Source organism: Tympanuchus pallidicinctus, unplaced genomic scaffold (genome assembly GCF_026119805.1).
Source record: "Tympanuchus pallidicinctus isolate F22 unplaced genomic scaffold, pur_lepc_1.0 scaffold9, whole genome shotgun sequence".
In the NCBI taxonomy this organism is placed as follows: domain Eukaryota; kingdom Metazoa; phylum Chordata; class Aves; order Galliformes; family Phasianidae; genus Tympanuchus; species Tympanuchus pallidicinctus.
The window spans coordinates 6,621,701-6,642,669 of record NW_026294813.1 but is presented as its reverse complement, the minus strand read 5'-3'; the positions used below and the strand labels follow the sequence as shown (position 1 = coordinate 6,642,669).

Below are 20,969 nucleotides of genomic sequence, written 5' to 3'. Positions count from 1 at the left end.
GAATAGATACCTTTAGCATCCATGGCACAGTAATGAAGGAAGTGACACAGGTTAAGGCTGTTCAGGAATAAAGAATGAAACTTTTGTTGAAATAACATCAGTTACAAAGGTTAAACCATAAAGCGTACGTGAACCATGGGAGTGAATCTGTGGTTGAAGCAAATAGGTTATTTGTTCTAGATATCTTTACTCATTTATAGTATATGGCAGCTTGGAGCTTTTCAATTTCTTTGGTAACACTGATTTTTAAGGATTTGGATCAGGTGAGAATGCATATATTTAGTCATTGTAGGAAAATGTTACTGAATTTTTGTTTAAGTTCCTTTTTTGCTTATTTGTTGTGCAAGTGTTTTGAGCACTGATATCAGAACTTGCTATGGCAAATGAGCAAGTAAAAACACATTTATGTGACTGCTCTCCCCTTTTCATCCAGGTTGTTTCCTGCAGTGAGGCTTATGTGTAACTTCTGAAAACAATGTTTTATTTTATATCAGTTACTATGACACATATTACCGATTGCATAATGGTGTTTAATCTCATGTGCATTTATTTATCTGTGTTTTCTTGTTTGTTTTTCTTTCCCCTACAGTGACCTCCCAGGAGATTTTTATCAACTTGACTTTTTTTTTGCATAGAAAATAGGGACACACAAGTCAATGTGAATTATGTTTGGCTCTTTTACTTCCTTAATTGCCACAAAACAGGGGCCTAAACGTTCAGCCAATTATTCCACAATTATAGCTGTTTAAATATGTTTTAATTTGCATTTACTGTGCTTTCTTACCACAGGTTGTTTGTGAGACTTTAAGTTGCTGATTTCTGCAACCTTGACTCTCTGAAAAAATGTCAGCATGAGTTCAGCATGAAGCATACGGGTAGTCCTTGTGGGATAAGAAGTTATTCCAGAGCAAGAGTGCTGAGCCTATGTGAAGTATGCCTTGCCCTCCAGAGCAGGCATTAGATCCTTGTCTTATGCTCACCAGCAAAATGCTGAGGGTGTTCATGAGTGCTCTTAGCATCCATTTCTCTCTGCTTAGTTCAACTTGGTGACTGATTCAGTTGAAGCAACAGTCCAGTGAAACTGTGGTTGTAGCTTACCTGTACAGCCCAGTGCAGAGCGGTTTTGAAGTCCTTATCCACTAGAGTCAGGTCTGCTCCCTTGTGCAGCAGGGTCTGTGCATGCTGTGGCCTGTTGTGGAAAGCTGCCCAGTGGAGTGAAGTCATTCCCTGAAAGCCACAAGCGCAGAGAGTAAATAAAGGTCATGCACAATAATGGCCTTTGCATCTCCTGTAGCTGCAGAAAAGCTAGACAGTTCTGAAACCACTGGGGATGGATTGACTCTTTTCTCTTTGCCTTGAACTGAAATAATTATTTGCAACTTGCTAACTAGCCATAATAGGGAACCTTGCAATGATCTTTTTAGAGTCAATGCAGACAATCAATACAAATACAAAGGCTTCTTTCATACCTGACAGTAACTGTCTTAAATGACGTGTGATCAAAACCATGATGGCTGGGGAGGTGGTTCCTCACTACTAAGCTCGGGTCCAGTGAGAGAGGCCTGTTTCAGGCGTGTGCTTTGTCATAACACAATATGGTGTTTAACTCAGACCTTATCTTTAATTCAAAATAAGAATTATAAGCTGACTCTAATCAGCAAGCTACAGAACTGCCCCAGTGACTCACAAAAGGACTCACAGTATAAACATCTAACAATTACAGTTTGTATTCAGAGAATCATAGAACCAAAGAATCATTAAGGTTGAAAAGACCTCTAATACGATTGCAACCATCAACCCACCCATCACCATGCCCACTAATCATGTTTCTCTCAGTGCCACATCTACGTGTTTCTTGAACATCTCCAGGGATATTAATTCCTCCTCTTCTGTGGGCAGTCTGTTCCAACGCATTACCACTCTATCAGAGAATAAATTATTCCTAAAATCCAACCTGAACCTCCCCTGGTGCAACTTGAGGCCATTACCTATCATTTAGGAAGAAAACATTGATGGATCTGCATTTTCATTCCATCTCAGGAGTGTTCAGTCTCTATTAATAGAATTCATGATGTGTTAATTTCACCTTCATCAACACTGTTTTATACACCTATAGTTTATTCTATGTCCATAATACTAAAGATGTTTCTAACTCACCTTTTCTTAAAATTCATTCAGATCATTCAGATGTGGTAACTTTTTAATTTGAGCAGATTTGCTTACTATCTTTTGCTATTGAAAATGTATGTCAAGGGTCTTTCATCAGATCCAAAATGGCAAAAAAAAAAACCCCAAAAATGTAAAGTGGAAAAGAAATAGAAACTTGAGTGGAACCTCATAAATATAGTTAACAACAATTTGGGTTAAACACAAGCTATAAGACATTAATGCAGACAAGCTTATTAGTGCATAAATACTAGAAGTGGTTAGCAGTGATAGAAATGAAAGCTTGAACCCCTTAACTTTTATTTCTCTGAACTATCAGATATAGTATAACTTTTCAAGTCCCCAGGTGGGTTGAATATGGGTGATGACAAAATAAAACAATTGAACAAGAGCAGTTTTGTTTTTAGTTAGGTTTTCCAAATCTTAATCATGGGGGTTTTTGTTTTGTAAAACCAGAAACAAGAATTTAATCCTGTCTCACAGAAATTAATGAGAGTTCTACCATTGATGTCAGTGGACATGTGTTTTGGTACTAGGAACCTAGTATCCTTGGTGGGCTCCAAAGACTTGTGGGTGCTGTTAAGTGAGAATTCAGTGAAGTAATCTCCATCTGGGACATGGATCCTTGCACCTATCTCTGGACAGTCAGAACAATCACTGAAAGAGGGGAAGCTCCAGTTTATCAGGCCAGATTTTTGTCATCTATGCTCAGTATGTCGATATGGGCAAAAGGCAAGATTCTTGAAAAATCAGATTTCTGTTCTTACTGTTGCTATCAACTGAGCCAGATATAACATGAGAGTGTAAGAACTGTGCATAGAGATCAAAGTTTTCCCTAGTCCAGGCTCAGTAGAAAATAGAGAGAGACATTAAGAAATAAGGCTTAGTGATACACAATAATGTAACATCTGGTAATTGCACTAAGGACTTCCTATGCCATCCAGACCTCCACACGATAACCATGGATTTTGTGAAAAAGCATTTTCTTTTCATTTTTTTCCTGTAGAACTGTTGTCAGATGATTTCTTTGGGTGTCCCCATCATTTTAGATGTAAAAAGCAGTGAATAATCATGCTCTTCGCATCTTCTCCATAGCATTTATGGTGCTGTGGACTTACATTATATTGCCCCTCTGACAGAGCTGAACGTCCTTTCATAGTTTGTGTGTTCTAGTTATTGACCTGCCTGTGAAAGGAAACCATTCTATAATAATCTTTGCAGATCTTTTCTGTTCCTTTTGCTGCACACCCTTTTTCAGATGACACTTGCAGCGAGCATTAAAGGTGTGGGCATACCAAGGATTGAGACAGAGCACAATGCTGTTTCCTGTTTTGCTCTCTTTTTCTTTTCTAATAATTGGTGTGTTCCACGTGTCCTTTCAGAGCACCCACAAGAGCACAGAGGACTGAGCTGGTGGTAGTGGCACACTCACATGTGGGCCTGCTGCGGCGGCAAGGGCCAGCCTGCTCATACCCATCCGACGTGTACACCTTCAGTGTCATCTGTGCTTTTCAGAGGGAGCATGGGGGTGATAACAGAAATGTCGAAGCTGCAGGGCTGTGAAGGTCTAGAAATATGTAATATTAAAATAATAAAGTTCCTAAATAGTGCATTTATGAAAAAATGTAGGGCCATAAGATACATTAAAGGAGAAAAAAAGAAAAATACATGGATGTGGATGATTGGTTAGCAGTTTGACAACCTCAGATGGAATCTAGCAAATGGGGACCAGAAGCAGTCAGCCTCTGTGTTTGCCTCTGCGAAGTATAGTGTGACACCGGTTATGCTCAGATTCCCTGCTTTTTCAGAGAATGTTTCTTTCTATCGTGATCTTAGAATATTTTTAAGTACATCTACAGAAAGCGATGGTTGTGGAAACCAAATGAAACTTTCAGATATATTTTTTACTGTGTGTGTTTCTGTAAAGCAGACGATGGGAGATCTGAAGTGCTTTGCTTTTGCCAAGAGACCAGCTCTGCTAGCTGAAATCATCTGTGAGGATCCACACTTTTCAGAAAGCATTGAATATTCAGGGCTTAATACTGAGAGTTGAACAAATGTCTTCCCTGTGACTGTGAGCTGGATAAAGTTCCAAATTGCATTCAGTGATGCATTACAATCACTATGGATTGAAATTATCATCCATGATTCCATGCAATTCATTAGCAATGTAACTCTATGCCAAGACAAACCAGATGTCTGGTTTAGGTTGCTGTAAACAGGGTCTGCAAACCATCCTGTGGACATGGGAGGCTCATGTGAAGAGGGAAAATTGGCAGCCCAGTGGTGAATCTGGCACCGTGGAGATAAGAAGCATCTTTGAGTGTTTGCTAGTGTGAAGAGAAACACATGGAAGGACATACAGAGTCTCTCTTGTGCCTTGGCTTCTCTATCTGGACAGTACATCTGGGGAGCTGACATTCTCCTGTGCATGCATGCAGGGTGCATGATTTGAGGATCAGACAATTTTTTTGTCTGATTTGAGGATCAGACAATTTTTTGTCTTTCTGTAATTCTCCGATGCTATACCAGGTTTCTGATATTTTTCTTGAGAACTTAATTCTTGGTGATGGAACGTTAGGAAAAAATGAAAATTAAGCCCATTGTCTAACTTAGGAAGAATCAAAAGCAATTTATGTCTTGGCAAGTGAAAGAAGAGACTGGTTAAAATAACTGACAGAACATGGAGAAATTTTATTAGTCTTAAGATGCATCATGCATGGTGGGAAAAATGAGATAGGGCTCTGCAGGGTTCAGCAAATGCATTATGGAAAAATTTGGCTTATGCATACTCTCATCATGAAGTTCAGTGGACTGCTGAACAGCATGAACTGTATGATCCCAGGGCCTGGGACAGTGGTTTATGGCACAAGCTCACTCACCTCATTGTCCTGATGATTAATTTCGCTAAGATTCGACTGCTGCAGGAGCACGTTCAGAAGCCTGTGGAAGCAATGACAAGCAAATAATCAGTGTACAGAACTGCTGAGTAAACCTGAAATTTTGACATCATTTGGGAAAGAAGACATGCAATTTCAAGACTAAGCAGTCTTAGTGATGGGCACAGGTCAGAGTCTTAGGTCTGGGCTAGAAAAGCAGTTAAGACTTTATAGCATACTGTAACAACTGAAGTTTTGTTCTGGGAATCAAAACCAGATCCACTAGGAAGTATTCTTATGTCAATTCTCAGGGTGAATCAGAGTATATTATACTAAATGTGTGCAATTTTTTGTAGACATTCATCCTCATTCTGTTTCATAAAGTTTTAAACAAACAGAAATGTTAATGTTTACAAAAATGTTTGTAGTGCTCCTTAACTGTCAGAGTAATGCAATATTGTGTATGTGCTGGCGTGTTTGTCTGTATACATGCATACAAACTGTAACAGTTACACATGTACTAACCAATTGCATTTGCCAAGGTTTTACAGTATTTTTGCTGGGATAGAGCCACTGTCGTGGTATAAAATAAGCAGTGCACTAGTTTGCTTTTGTTATGGGATATCAGACTACAAACACTCCCCTCTGGTGGAGGGATCAGCTACGATAAAACAGTCACTGAAATATTAAATGCAGTGATATTTTTAACACTGCAAAGGCTTTGCTTTTCCGTATAGCTTCCTATGAAAATATTCTGAAATCACTATAGCTTTAGAGAATGGTTATGGTTATAAAACATGGTTATGTTTCATACTGGAAGAAAAATTGTTTCGAGTAGATGAGTAGATGAGTAGACCAAGGAAATGACATAGTCTGTAACAAAGCCAAATCACATGGATGCTGTGGTAAATGTACTGTTCTTCTGATCTTAACAAAAGGAAAGTGAATCCTTAAATAAGATCATAATGCAAAAATGTGGCTCATCTGAAGGTGCAGGTTTGTAATAAACCTGCAAAACAGACTTTAAAAAACTTTTTATTATTATGTATATATAATAATATATACTTTATAATATAAATTTATATATAATATATATTTATAATAATATAATATAATATATATATATATATATTTTTTGCAAGGATGTTAATAGAAAATCAAGTACCACCTTGAAGTGGGAACTCTGATAAATGAACAGATAATGCACAGATGAATGTATGCAATCATGCATTGATTCTCAGACCTAGGATACTAAATAAAAATCTTTTGTTAATTTTTTGTTAATTTTTTTGTTAAAATCATCAGGGCAAACTTCCAGTACATTTTTCACGTTGAACTGTATTCGTCAAATCTTGGAGTGTTGCATGAGAAATTATTTTTTTCTTTTCTCAGAAATAAACAAGTAGATATTATTCAAAAGAATCTACTGTTGCTTAGGGATGATTTGTCTGTTCTGCTGAGGAGAAATCTTAACTGTTTGTCAACTGTTTGTCCTTCAGCGGACAGAAAATCCAACTTTATTTTTTTTCTAACTGGCATATCTCTAAACGGTGAAGACTGTGTAGATCCCAGCACTTGATCAGGCCATCAAGTTCATTTATATATGAATGCATTCACTTGTAGTAAATGGGTGCTATGCCTCTTTTTCTTAATCACACGATGAATGGTATTGTGGTGTCAAAGAACGGAAACTGAAGAGAAAGAAGAATTTTTATAATTGTTGAGATTAATTTGAAAAAAGCAAAGTGGTAGAACAGATTTTATAGTCAATTGGGTCAATAAACTCCAACCAGAATCTAAGAAATCCACTATTTGAAAACAAGTCGTAGTAAATGAGGTCTACTGAGCAAAGATATAACATGAGATTACTGTAGTATACTTGTAAAACCCCTTTATCACAGTTTTGTGATCAATAAGTTACACATTTCTGTAGTTTAACTTCAGAAATCTTCAGGGAAATCATTGTAGAGAAGGACATGTCACTCTTTGACTGTAAAGCATCTGTCAACAACTCTTGGCTCCCTTATATTCTCTATCTATAGATATTTGGCCACCCTGACTGAGATTTCTCTGTTATCTGTTCTAAAAGCTAGAGAGCAGTAAGTTCATGGAATCCCTTTCCACCTTTTCTCGAATGTAGGATGTGTATTGATGCAAATGAATCCATTATCACATTAAGATGTAGAATCATAGAATCACAAGGCTGGAAGGGACTTACAAGGTCACCTAGTAAGTGATCACAGTCTCTGGCATTCTATGTGGTTCATGCACTGGAAACACACAGGGTTTAGCAGAGCATTCCCAGATTTTAAAGTTTAGCTGAAAAAGCATTTCCTAACACACCACTACATGTGCCTTTTTGGTAATGACACAGCATTCAGGAGAATGGCAATGGCCAGGATGGAAAAGCTTGGCATGGGTAACCCCAGATGGCAAATGGTGTAAAATAATTGAACTGATGACAAATTCCTATTTAGAGTAAAAGTCTTTCCGTGTCCATGAAGAGTATAGAAAATATTCAGGTAGTGCTGTGTGTACTGCTAAACTATAGTTGCACCCTTTTGAGTAGCAGCTTGGCAGAAATGTACAAATGCAGTTTTCAGTTGGAATATGATAATGCACTCATACTATTGCAGAGGCTTCAAATTATTTCCTCAAAGTAATGCACGAAAAACAGTGATGAATGTGGAAAATGAAAAAAGCTGTCAAAAAGACTGTGAAGTAAGATCAGCAGAAGTGCAGAGAGCTCTGATGTAATATGGTTACAACAAAATCATAGTCTCCATGATTAAGTCGCAATGATATTTTATATCTGCTAAATGTTTTACCTGTCTCCAATGTCCCCAGACATGACTTACGTAGGAAACATGTTTGAACGAGTTTATTCAAATGTACAAATCAAGACTCAAAAAGCCCTTCCTATCATCACGGATGAAAATGAGACAAAGAATCTTTCTTACAACTTCTGATCTACGCATGCTTTAGTTATTACATCACCATCAGTAAGAGTAGTTAAAAATCACAGAATCATATAATCATAGAATGTTTTGGGTTTAAGGGACCTTTAAGATCATCTAGATCTTAAGGACACCTGCCACTAGACTAGGTTGCTCAAAGCCCCATCCAGACTGGCCATGAATGCTTCCAAGAGGGGGCACGCACAACCCTAACAGTAAAGAATTTCTTCCTAATATTTAGTCTAAATCTGCCCTCTTCCAGTTTAAAATCAAGATAGTCCACCAAACATCTGCTTCCCCTTTACAGGGGCTCAGAGAAATTGTCGTGTGGAAAATTTTTCACACATATGCCATATTGCTTGGAGGAGACGTCCAGAAATGAAGCTTCTTGTAAAATTTATCTTGGAAGGTAAAGAAGGGCTGAGGGAAACCTAGAGTTTCAACTTCTTTTATATATACATCTTTTTCTTGCTTTTGTGGCTTTGTATTGGTCTCCTCATTTTTCTTGGCTATATCTGTTATAGAAGTGTTGTGCAATGCTTTTTCTTCTTTCTATCCTCTGCTCTTTATGATAACCATTAAATGGAAGGGCAAATAACAAATGTAACTGTCAAGGCTAACCTTGTGACTTAGTCTCTCCTTTGAACTGTGAAGCTGAATTGAGGACTACCTGCTGAGATTCAATCAGCAAAAGCTGCGGGATCCTCAGACATACCTCACGTCGGGCTCTGCAGTAGCAGCGTGTAGTGGCAGCCTCCCGTTTTTATCAGGTATGTTTTGCTTAGCACCATTTCTAAGCAGGCTGACACAGCCTTCCAACCAGCCCTAAAAAAGAAATTGTATTATGTCAAAGGGGAAAGTAAAATACATCAGGCCAGGTCTTTGCTCAGTGGTTCTAGCTTTAGCATGTCACTGGCTGTTTCAGCCAGCTGAGGAAATGGTCTTTGGTTTCTCCAAGATTAGTCTCAGCACTGAGAATTTTTTCCTCTGGAGTCTGTCTCAGATTAATTCATCCATTAAAACAAAGTTTTACTTACACCATCTTCTTTTTTTCTGCATCTATGGCAAGTACTGAATGTGTAAAGTCATTAAAAACCTTCTAATTCCTGTAAACCTAACAAATGCTACACATATTCCTGCGTGTGAATTTAAGTATACCAAGTTATACCAAGAATACCAAGTTATACCAAGAAGTGAACACTTAATCTAATTTCTTTTATGGTATATTAGCAGGGATATCAAATCAATACTAATACGCCTTAGAGTGTAGTCTTCTAAGCATTGTTGCAGAAGTTTGAATTAGTGACAATGTTTGACTGAAAACAGCACCAAAACAGATGGGATGAATCAGTTCTTGGATTAAAACCTTGTATTGATCACCTCCACAAAACAACAAGTAAGCAATCTGATTGTGATTGCATAAATCTTTCAGTTCCAGGAAATGTTCCAGGAAAAATGAGTGTGTGTTTTAGTATTTTCTTCGAACCTCTGCAAGCAATCAATAAGGACCATTTCATCCAGTATGATCTATGTTGGATCAGCATTACCAGCATTTATAGAGAAAAAGAACAATGGAATCAGAACATATTTGTTGTGGTTCTTGGTGGAAGTATGACACTAGCAAATTCTGCATGGGATTGTGAGCACAGAGCTCTGTTGAATTCGGTTCTCTGGACAGACATCACAGCCAAATGCTCTCAAGACCTCTGATTATATCCATCACAGAAACAGAAATGGAAACTTTGAAGCCTGGGTGGCTTAAATCCTTTCCAGTCATTTCTTTTTCTTCCCAAAGAATATTTTTCCCCTGTGGGAAAAGGAGGAGGAAAAAAGGAGCATGATACTAATTATGGGATTTTTTTTTTTTTTAAAGTATCTGGCAGAGGAAATGTTTGTGCTGAAGTAAGTGGGACATACTCCTTGCACTGAATGAAATGGTCTGTTTTGCTACTTTCTACACATATTTTCTGGCTAAACATCTAACAGCTGAGGAGAAGCATCATTTTCATACTGAATTTGCAGGAAGAAATTAGATGCAAGGGATATGATTTAATTAAGCTGCCACTATTTCTGCTCAAAAGTACTGGCATTTATCCAGTCTATGGTCAACCCCTCTGACCAGTTAACATGGTCCCCTCTCCATGCATGCTGAATTCCTTCCAGTTTGGAACAGAAGACCAGGGAGAAGAGGACAATAACTGTGTGCTTCAGATGGAGAGCACCAGAGCACCACATCTCCCTTCCCCAACTTCTTCGTGGGATGTCTTCCTCTACTGTTGCTTGTAAGTGGGTTAATTGGGAGATTGGATCACTTAAGATTTGCACTGACACCTGAAGCACCTTGCACCTGGCTGTTCCAGGTCCAGCTCTATAGTGGAGAGAAAAGCAGTGCTCAGGTATGCAGGTAAACATGCCAGCTGACAACCAGAGTTGAGACAGAAATGCGCTCCCTGCTGAACAGTGAAAATCTGATACTGAGAGGGAGAAGAGAGAAGTTAATCTGCCTATAAAGAAAGGAGGGAACTTCAAGCTCTTTTCCAGTGCACAGGAAACCACTGACTTTTCTGAAACCATGAAGAGGACCCTGGACGTTGTGAGATTCCCACACCACATGTTGATTTTGCAACCAAAAGATGAAGGACACTCTGAAAGCAGTTCTGATTCTTTTCTCAGAATCTTACAGAGCTTGCAGCTTTGCACTATAGTAAACTTTCACCGCTATCTAGAAACAAATCATAGAATTGTGGAATCACCAACGTTGGAAAAGATCTCTAAGATCATCCAGCCCAACCATCCACACATCACCAATATTTCCCACTAAAATATTTAGTCCTTTTTTGATTTCTATATACAAATGGAAATCTTATTTGCTCAACCCATTTCTTCCTCCACCCCCCAGTCCTGATACCAGATAAGTTGCCAGAGATAAACTGGTACGTCCACATGCATCTTGTGTGTTAATATTGGCTCCCATCTTCAGTAAAAGCTTCACTGTATCAACCTGGCGCCCTGACACAGCATGCATCAGAGGTGTGCAACCTGGGGAAGAAAGTCAAATCACACAGAATGACAGAATTGCAGGGGTTGGCTATTCTTTTACAATTTTTATTTAGTCAAAGCCATAAGATAGAGACATTTTCTTATTTGCTGAGGTTAGCACTGGCAAACTAACCAGCCTTTTCTCTCGCGACTGTCCAACAGCTGTACTCAGCTTTTTGCGGGCAGGCGGTAACTCGGCAGATTACCACTGATTACAAAAAATAGCGTAGCGAAAACACTGCCTCATTAACTCTGCATCTGGAGAGAATATTCGTTTTCTACTTCCTGCATGAACTATTGGTTTCAGACACTGAAAGCTGATATCCTTCAAAATGAATAGTCACCAGGTCACGCTTGGCTAATTTTCTCAAACCCAGTTTCATCCTGTGTTCCTGTGTTCAAAAAATATATGAAATCAAACTCTGTTTCATGCAAAGATGTGTGTGTGTCCGATGATCTTCAACAACGTAATTTAATGAGTGTATTTGCCTTGGGATAGTTTTCTCTTGGTGAGAACTTATTTTATATTCAGCAAACCACTTCTGTGCTGGAAAAAGACTGAAATCCACCTTCAGACTTATTATGCAGATTTTCTTAATGTTCAGTGTTATGATATTACTTAACTGGTTTCCCTTCCTTCCATTCTTTTAACTGCTGAATAACAGCAAAGATTTTCCTGCAGAATCTGACAGAGCAATTTAAAATTACTAAGCTGGGAATAAACCTGAATGTTAGAAACCATAATATGCAACCAGGCACAAGTGAAGAATAATGATCCTTCCTGAATTCACTGAGATTGCTGAGCAAGTATACACTACTCAAGATAAAGTTATGTCATATCTGCAGGATATGGACACATGTTTTGTCTTGCAAGATTGATCTTAGTTACATTTGCTCATACAAACCAGAAAACAAGATTATTCTGAATCTGAAATGCTCCTCTTTGCTGATCAGTCTGCCTCCATTCATTGCCATTCATATTGGCAAGGATTGGAATATACAGGGTTAATCTCAACCCTTTGAAATAAGTTGCAATAAAATTTTTTTGAATAAACAAAGATTTCCTTGAGAGAAGCTTCCATAGATCTGTAGCTTTAAATCACATGGGAAATAGATGCATGTAAAAATCAACTCAGGAGAGTGCTTTGTAGGAACATTACATAGTAAACCGAGCAAAAAGGGAAAGGAGTGCAGTCTCACTGGTTATTTAGATCATCACACATTGCATGGTTTGCCTATGGGCAAAGAACCACAAAGAAAATATTGTATTTTTTGGTGCATGTCTGTGCACATGCTATTGAAGTGCAAATTACTGGAACCCTCTGCTCTAAGGATGTGTGGAATGTATGGCGTTTGGCTTTGATAAAAACACTGTAATGACAGAAATTTCTCAGCATCTTCTTAAAGGAGATAAAATAGCTTCTTGATAATGTTCTGATTATATCAAAACAGCTTATTTCTATCCGATCGTGCAAACTCAGGATGAAAGAGTATCTGGATTATGCATTTCTAGAGGATGTTCCAAAGAATAACACAAGTTTCTCATATCCTGCTTCTAAATATAATTTTCCAAGCACGAGAATCAGGACTTAAAATGGAAAATGGGATTCTCCTGAGAAAAAGCTCGGCCTTGTTTACCCTCGCTGTCGCAGCACTCCAGGATGGAGGGATCTTCTCGAATGACTGCAGTCAGTGTGTTCACATCACCGTTAGCTGCCGCCTGGTAAACCACAGTCAAGTCAGTCTCTTCTGCTGCATCACCTACAGGGAGGAGTGTGCCAATGAGTAAGCTGGGAGCAAGTACAAATGATTAACAGTGAAAATAACAACACATTTCACTGGAATGGTATGACTTGAGATGGAACAAAGTGTATCCAAAGAGCACTGTGGCTTTTATTAGTCATTTCAAACTTTCTTCATCATTTGCTTCCTCTAAAAACTCTTGGATGTAAACGTTGAAATGGCATAACAAAACCTCTTTGAAGTTTCCACTTCTCATGAGAAATCAAAAGAACATTAATGGAACATAACTTGAGAAACAGTGAAGTAAGGACTGAACTGGCTCATCTTGTGCTTGACTGCACTTCCATGAGAGAGTTTGGTATTGAAATACAGGTATTCTCAGCTCCTGCGCTTTCCTTGCACGCCTATAAAGATGGAGGATTAATCCCTCTCTCTGAGGTGTTTGGGGAATGCTCTCTGCGTGGGAGTGCACCTCCAGCAGCTCTGTTTTGTGTTAACAGTGCCTGTGCAAAGGAAAGTTAACTATTCTTTGAACCCGTGACTAAGGTATATTTCTTGTACAGTAAAGAGTACATTTCTGTTTGCTCTGCAACTTTACTTGCATGGATAGAGGGAAACTAAATAACATAAAACTCTGAAAGAGTTCATCCCCATTAACCTTGCATTAATTATTTACACTAACTATAATAGCTAATTCTAGCTACTATAATAACTGGCTATGAACTTCAAACACAAAAATGTTCCATTTCAGTTTTGGTTTCAAACATTTTCCTGTGTTTCCAAATAATGATGTTGGACTCTGATTTCACAGGCTGGCACTGTCAGGCTGGGGGACATTTCTCAGCCTGTCCCTGGACCTCAGTCAGCCCTGAGCTCATCTCTCTGAGTGCTGTGTCCAACGAGGACAGCCATAGTCCTGCCACAGAACCAGTCAAGGGCTGGCTAAAGAATGCATTCAAATGCATTTTTCATAGAAAGTATCAATACTCAACAATGTGACTGTCATTAACAGGTTGGAAGGGCATAGTTCTGCACATTTTCTACTAGTGATGGCTGGTGGACAGCTGCAGCTAATAAAAAAAGCCCCAAGCTCCATATTCTGAATAATATCTCTTAGATAAAGTGCTATAAAACTGTCTTACTCCTCAGCTTCTAAGTTTTCAGAGCAAACACAGAACAAAAAGCAGAGCTGCTTGAAATTACAAAGGCTGTGCCAAAAGGAGACATGTTCTGTTTAAAATGAGGAGTGATGCAAAGCCACATGCAGTCTTCCAATGCCCTCAGTGAATCTGTGCCTGTGTGACATTTTCTCAGTCCCCTGCACTTGCATAGGAGTACAGCTACCTGCATGAGAGAAGAATGAAATGGCAGAAAGGCACAGTTCCATGACAGAATATATATATGTATGTGCATGAAAATGTCATTGGTATTTCATGAGATTGTGAACTGATATTAAAAAAAAAGGGTTTCTATTTTCAGACATAGGCATTGACCATGTGTTAATATGTATTTAAGCATCTATCCAAATATAATATTCACAAACATGAAGATAGCTGTTATGAGGTAAATTTTCAGAGAAGGCAAGAGAAGAAAAATCTCTAATCTGGTTGTGAGGCAGACCGTGGGAGAGAGCTGAGGAAAGCTGAATTCAAGCAAAATCAGTTTCAGAGGCAACTAAAAACATCCCTCACTTAGATGGTTAATTTATGGAGAAATGATGTTTCGGCCTGTTGTAGAGTCTTTCCTAGGCACTCAGGAATCAATGGCAATCAATGACAATCCATGACAATCAATGACACAAGTTCTAATTTTTCTTGTTAGAGTAGGTTACTAACTTATGTTTTAATGTTTATTTCTTGCATTTTTTTTTTTTTTTTTTTCTTTTTTTTTTTTCCTTTTTATAATTTGGAAACATTTATTGCAAGTCAAAATGATTAGCTGCCAACTTTTAGTCATACTCTCTTGGTTGGGATTGGGATTCTGTGCTTTTAAACTCTGAGAGTTGTGCCAGTACGTGCAATGTGGAGCAGCATGTTGCCTTCATTATCTTGTAGAGATCCCTGAGTTCAAACTGCACTATTCTTATGACCTTCCACTCAGTGAATTTAATAAAAAAATAATTATTTTATATTGCTTTCTCAATGGAAGGGCAAACTTCACAAGCCTATCTTAGTCCTGGATTCCAACCAACCTTTCCTCTCTACAGGTAATGTTAACACAACAGATTTTTGTTTCCAGAGGAGTGAGTGAGATGACTTGTGGTAGCAAACTCTTTTGATCGTAACTTCCTTTTGGGCTGCACATCCCATGCTCCACATGCCTTTTGGCTTCAGGTGGGCTTTCAGACTCCCAAATCCAGCAGTCAAACGAGTTCATTTTTTTTTGTTTAAATCTGCTGTTATGATAAAATGCTCTAGTGTGCACTGTTGGTCAGCTACAATCTCATCTTTAATTTTGAAAAGAGAAGTTTTTTATCCCTGCTGACTCGAAGAGAAGTACATCTGCAGTGACCTGTACCATTCACCATGGCCACGGGCCAGTGCTAAAGAGCAGAACTGTTACCCTGCTGCTATGCTGCTGTGTTAGCAGAAGTAAAGCTGGTTTCTAAATAACACCATAGAGTCAAACAAAGGAAAGACGGGTTAAAGACTTTTCCTCATGCTTGTGTTTACTGGAAATAAGAATTTGTGAACTGTTCAGAAAAAAAAAAAAAAAGATAAAAAGTAGATGTTTTAAAGAGAATTTAAAAAGAGTCAATAAAAAAGTCTCTTTCATAATCAGTGTTAATATTAGCACATTAACATAAATTATATTAATTTTTTTTGTATCTTTTTGAGTGGTAAAAGATCCTTAAAGATGATTTTAAAATATTTGCCATTCTATTCATACATGGAAAGGGAACCTGGTTTAACTCCAGACTGGGCTTTTTGTTGTCACCCACAGGTGGCCTTCTCTGCCTGCAACAAAATCATCACCCTCTGCTGTAAAACTTGGCTGCCATGGAAAAAATGCAATCAGCTTCTACCCTGGGAAAGGCTGGTTTGTCGGATCTGGAGCCCTGGATTGGGGCTTGGGAAAACTGGACATCTGATAATAAATCTGTCTTCAGTGGTGCTCAGATTCCTATTTCCTCTCCACTCCACTTATGCAGATTTCCTTTTTCCTCTCCTGACTCGTCTTTCAACTTACACCTTTGATACAATTCTTGATTTCTACTCTGCTGGAGATTCTGCCATTTGTAGAACTAGACTTTTCTCTCAGGAACTCTGACCTGTGAGCTGCTGAGACAGATCCAAAACAAAAAGCGTGTTCCGCAGTGCGCTAGATGGAAAGCAAGGAACAAGGCAGAGGATCATCACAGGTGTTGTTCCTGTTGGCCACCTTTCAGGGTTATGCAGCAGGTGCCATGTGCACTGGCACACTGCCTCTGACAGCTGCATCTGGTGGCTGATGTATGGGAGAGGTATGGAGAAGCTGGTGTGGGGGAAGAAATCAGGTACAGACTGTGTAACAGAGTGACTGTCACCTCTGATTCATGTACATTTAAAACTTTCTGCTGTTTAGAATCATTGAATCATTAAGGCTGGAAAAGATCTTTAGGATTATCAAGTCAATTCATCCCCACCATGCCCACTAGCCATGTCCCTCAGCTCCACTTTAATATGTTTCTTGAGCACATTGTATGCTCTGTTTTCCTACTGTGAGTCAGGAGCAGAGTAATCCAGTAAGAAGAGGAAATGCTTCATCTCCTGAGCAGAACAGTTGCTTACCTGAATTGCAAACTGGTAGAAAGATGAAGGCATGGAAACAAATCAGAATCTGGGACAGATTCCCTCTGCTCTTTTAGATTCAAGTGCCTTATCCCCTGTGCCTTTGCTTTCCTCTGAGCAATTGTCCTCCCATGCAGAGAGATGGTGCAAAGCTGAATGAATGACGGATGACTGAATGAACAGTCTGCACCTGCTCTAGCGGAGCATGAACTCCAGTTCTGCTCGGGAACAGTGGCATGAAGCCAAGATTAGTTTTTGCCCTTCCTCACCAGAAGACCTAGCTGTCAGAGCAGTGAGGTGCATGGGACATGCTGTTCCCTTGGTGACAGGGGACACTGGGCCAGCAGAAACTAAAGAGAACTGTGTGGTGCATCTGGAATAAGAATGGGCAGACACTAATTCCAGTTCTGGAGCATGACCGAGGATGGGGATGGAGTTTCCCTAACACAACCTATGTGGCTTTGGTGGGCAGAGGAGCGGAAATGGTTATGTGGTATTCTGATGCTTCATATGGCAGGGACTAGGGAATTCCAAGAACTCCTGGGTGTCATTCACCAGGCTGCACCACGCTGCAAGTGATGTAGTCTCCTGTTCCATCCTCCTTTAGCTTAACCCTCCCAGGAGTGAGGGCACCTGTCCTCCATTTGCAAACGTGTTAGCTATACTTCTGTGGTTTTGCTGCCCTATAAATGCAAAGGAGCACTTAAGCTGTCTTATATGTGATATTTTGAAAAATATTGTGCCATTCGTGAAAGTGATCTTCAGGAAGTCCATCTCACAGCCTGTGTGTGGAGCAAGGGTAGGGAAAAACAGCTGTGAAGCTTTCTTTCATAGCTAAAATTCTCAGTAAGAATCACAGCTAAAAGCCAACCTACTTTTAATGAGCTGCAATATTTTAAAAATGCGTCATTTGTCCCAAGTACAATAAAAGCCTTTTGGTCTGAAAGGAGGTGCGTAAAGAAACATACAGAAAGATCACAGGATTCACAGCAATGAAAGTATACTCAATTAACACTCCTCTGACTTTCATGTGACAAGATTGTGCTTTATGCAATTTGTGATGTCGGCTGAACTGTTATTTTACAAAGTGCCTATTAGGTGTTGTAAGTGCCTGCTTTCTACTGCACTGGATTTGTAAGATCTAAATAATGTCACTGCATGTTAGCTGACTGTACACAGACTTGGCAATGATGGATTCAGACCCTGATAAAATTAATGGGCTTTTAGAGCTGAAAGCTGGATGACAGGATAATTTATGTTCACCAGCAAGAAGAAATATTTATACATACAATTTTCTGCCCTCTTTCAGTAAGCAAACATACTGTATTCCCACCCTGCACCCAGTAGCCAAGTGCCATATATCATTTCCCACTGCTTATTAGCAGATGCTGACAATTGTGTGATTTCACCAAGAAGATGCTGCTTACTTTCACCAAAGCACATTGAATCCCGGACAGCAACTGAAATGAGACAATGCAGTCTCACTTTGCTGCAATTTACCATTACAAACAAAGGTCTGCATCCACTGAGCATTCTCTTATCCCCATTCTCTGATGTTTTAAATAATACAGCCACTCTGGCTGTACTGGGGTAACCGATGTCAGCATTGGTGGGCCCCTCCTGGGCTTGGCACATGGGTGGATGAGTGCAGATGTTGGAAAACATAATTCAGTCTATAATATTAAGGATTCATTGATTGTTCAACGAAGTAATATAATCCCTGTGTGTATCTGGCTGTGAATGTGGCCATCCAGACCTTTTCCTGATTCCTTTGTTTAATTGTTAAATATCTCAAGCCAGGTACAGCACCTGAATGGCACCGAGCAGTACTGAGAGAAGAGGAAAGGCTTAGCTTCTGGAAGTCTCGCTCTGCTACCACTATTGCTGTTCATAAATAATATAAGCTACAGATGAAGGATATCAAAAGAATTGTTGCAGAGAGAGTGTAATTTTTTTTCTTCACCTATTATGGGAGGAATTTTCTGATGACTGGGATTGAGATGGGATTGTAGGGGAAGATATCAGACTGATGTATGTTGATCGCTGCGTTTAATACATGGTCTGCATTCTGTCATTCTCAGAAATCGCTCCAAAGAGTAACAATGCTGCTTCTCCTTGCAAAAAGCTCTTCATTAAATTGGTAATATGTCAAGGCACTCGATGTTATTTAGCGAAATTCACCATATGCTTTGAACAGAGCTGTCTGGTTCAGTGTCCCTGAAGTGCTGCTTCTGCTCGCCCGCGCCCCACGGCAGCCTGCGGGAGCGCGGACAGCGAGGCAGTTCCCTGAGCCGGCAGTCCCGCGGCCGTGTGCTGAGGGGCAGCGCCGGAGGGCGCCGTTTTCTGGGAAGATGCTGCACGAGCAGAGGAAGGTGGGGCTGGGAGATGGTGCTGTAAGGGAATAGTGATAGGATCAGCGTGGAAAATGTCCCAGCGAGAGGACAGCGGCAGAGCAGGAGTCGGGAGGGTACTGGCAGGTGTTGCCTCCCCGTTCTCTCGATTGTATCCGGATAAGGCGGTTTGGATCAGCGGTCTCCTTCACTGCTCCCTGCTCCCTAACCCTGTCTGCTCCTTCTCCGACCCTGCTTACACTCCATCCTCCTTACTGGCACCAAGCTCCCAGTCCAGCAGCCAGCTCCGCAGTTCCAGAAGCGCAGGGTGTCCCCGTGCCCTCGCTGCGCTCAGAGCAGCACACAGCGCTGCGGCAGCTGCAGGGCAGCTCCAGAATGGCTGTTGGAGCTGCTGAAGATCGGACAGACCACCACCTCCGTACTTCTGGAGGAAATGTTCCGCGCGTCATCTGAACATGACCCACGAGGTCCTGACCCTGTTTGTGTGGCACACAGCCCCTCAGTACCCGTGGTGTGGGGCCGGCATGGCCACATCAGTTGGGGCACTTTGCGAGAGTGTGCTGGAAACAGCGGCGGCCGCTGTAAACAGATAACAGATAATTTTGCAAGCTGACTTCGAGAGAAATTTATTGCAACACAGATGAGCAAACAGTGACTGCTTTCTGCTTTGAGAACATAAGAGGAATACTACTATATTTTTGATAGTGCATTAAACAACAAGAAAGAAAAGCTTGTCTAGGCAAATAAATACACAACGTTCATTCATTTAACTTAAAAACAGACAGAAAACAGGCGTTAGTATTTCCATAGCAACCTTATCATGTAGAAAATCTTCACTTCGTGGCATTTAAGGATATTTTAAATTCATAATTATGGCAATACTTACCTGTACGGCTAACATTTACTGAAGCAAAGTCAATCACTCATTACTGCCTAGTCCTCTTAGTGTATACAAACCAGCAGATATAAGAAAATAAGCTATTCTTATTTTTTCTCCATTTTAAATTACTTTGTTTGCTAATGTTTCTGTTGCCATATAAATATGCATGTTCACAAAAGCACAAATATATAAGCAAAAAATCTGTATGTTCATTTATTGATGTTGATGTAAGAGCAACCAAATACTTTAGTTTATCTGCTAAAGTATTTTATTTCTGTATGTAAATATAGCAATAGGCTGAAATATCTGTTTCTGAGATTGACAGAATTTACCTTCTCTGTAAGCAAAACCAATTTCCATGAGACCTGATCTTTTCCAAAAAATCTTACTGTCAGGGAATCTTAGTGCATCTGCATGGGAAGCATGGGAGCACCGGAGGTTTTGAAATCAGAAGAAGAGACTTACCTTTGTGCTGGTCAAATACAGATGAGGAACTGAAATCCATTGTGGTCTACCTCAATATTTGCAACGGGACTGGGCAAACACCACCTCCAGGGTTGTCGAGGAGGAATCCCATATATTACTATAAACAATGGTAGCTGTTGCCAACCTTCTTGTCAGAGAATTAAACTTGCTTTATGTCTTCAAGTTGTTGTCAGGGCAAGGACATTATCACCAGCCTGATGGGAATAGTATAATCTGTTTGCTGTGCTCTTAAAATGACATCCCTGGAAGCTTAGCTTTTACAGAACATCTCCAGTGAGTGAATTTGTCTGTGAGCATCTCCGAGAGATGCTGCAGCTCTCCCAGCCTCAGCAGCAGAGTGCTGCCTGTAGACAAACAAGCCTCAGAGCGTGAATGGGATTGTGCTGGTGCACAGAGCATGTGCAGAGCTGTGGTGCCGTGCGGGTGCAGCCGTCCTCGTTTTGCCGGCATGTGCTGCGCCCACCTGGCCCTGTTAGTGTGGTGCTGTGGTCACCGCGCCTGGCGTGCTTATCTGCATCATCATTTCAGAGATTACCTATTTGCTGACTTAACTGTGGTGTGCAGAATGTAAATAAGGAAGCTATTGCTATACCTAATTAATATGTAAGGTATAATGAAAGAGTGGTTCTCGAGAACTGTGAGCACATTACTATGGCTGAAGCGGGTAGTGATGCTCCAACAGAGCAGTGCAACAAATG

General features: G+C 40.0%; 1 protein-coding gene across 1 annotated transcript in view; it reads right to left on the bottom strand.

The window, feature by feature from the left end:
- The window catches only part of ANKRD55 (ankyrin repeat domain 55), a 51,339-nt gene extending 30,756 nt beyond the window's left edge, over positions 1-20,583 (bottom strand). The window contains exons 1-6 of the mRNA XM_052670486.1: positions 20,251-20,583; positions 12,680-12,802; positions 10,911-11,041; positions 8,718-8,827; positions 5,049-5,109; positions 1,099-1,227 (exon numbers count right to left, since the gene is read on the bottom strand). Coding sequence (XP_052526446.1) covers positions 1,099-1,227; positions 5,049-5,109; positions 8,718-8,827; positions 10,911-11,041; positions 12,680-12,802; positions 20,251-20,290 — 594 coding nt within the window. The 5' untranslated portion in view covers positions 20,291-20,583. The remainder of the gene's footprint in view (positions 1-1,098; positions 1,228-5,048; positions 5,110-8,717; positions 8,828-10,910; positions 11,042-12,679; positions 12,803-20,250) is intronic.
- Between the last annotated feature and the right edge of the window lie 386 nt (positions 20,584-20,969).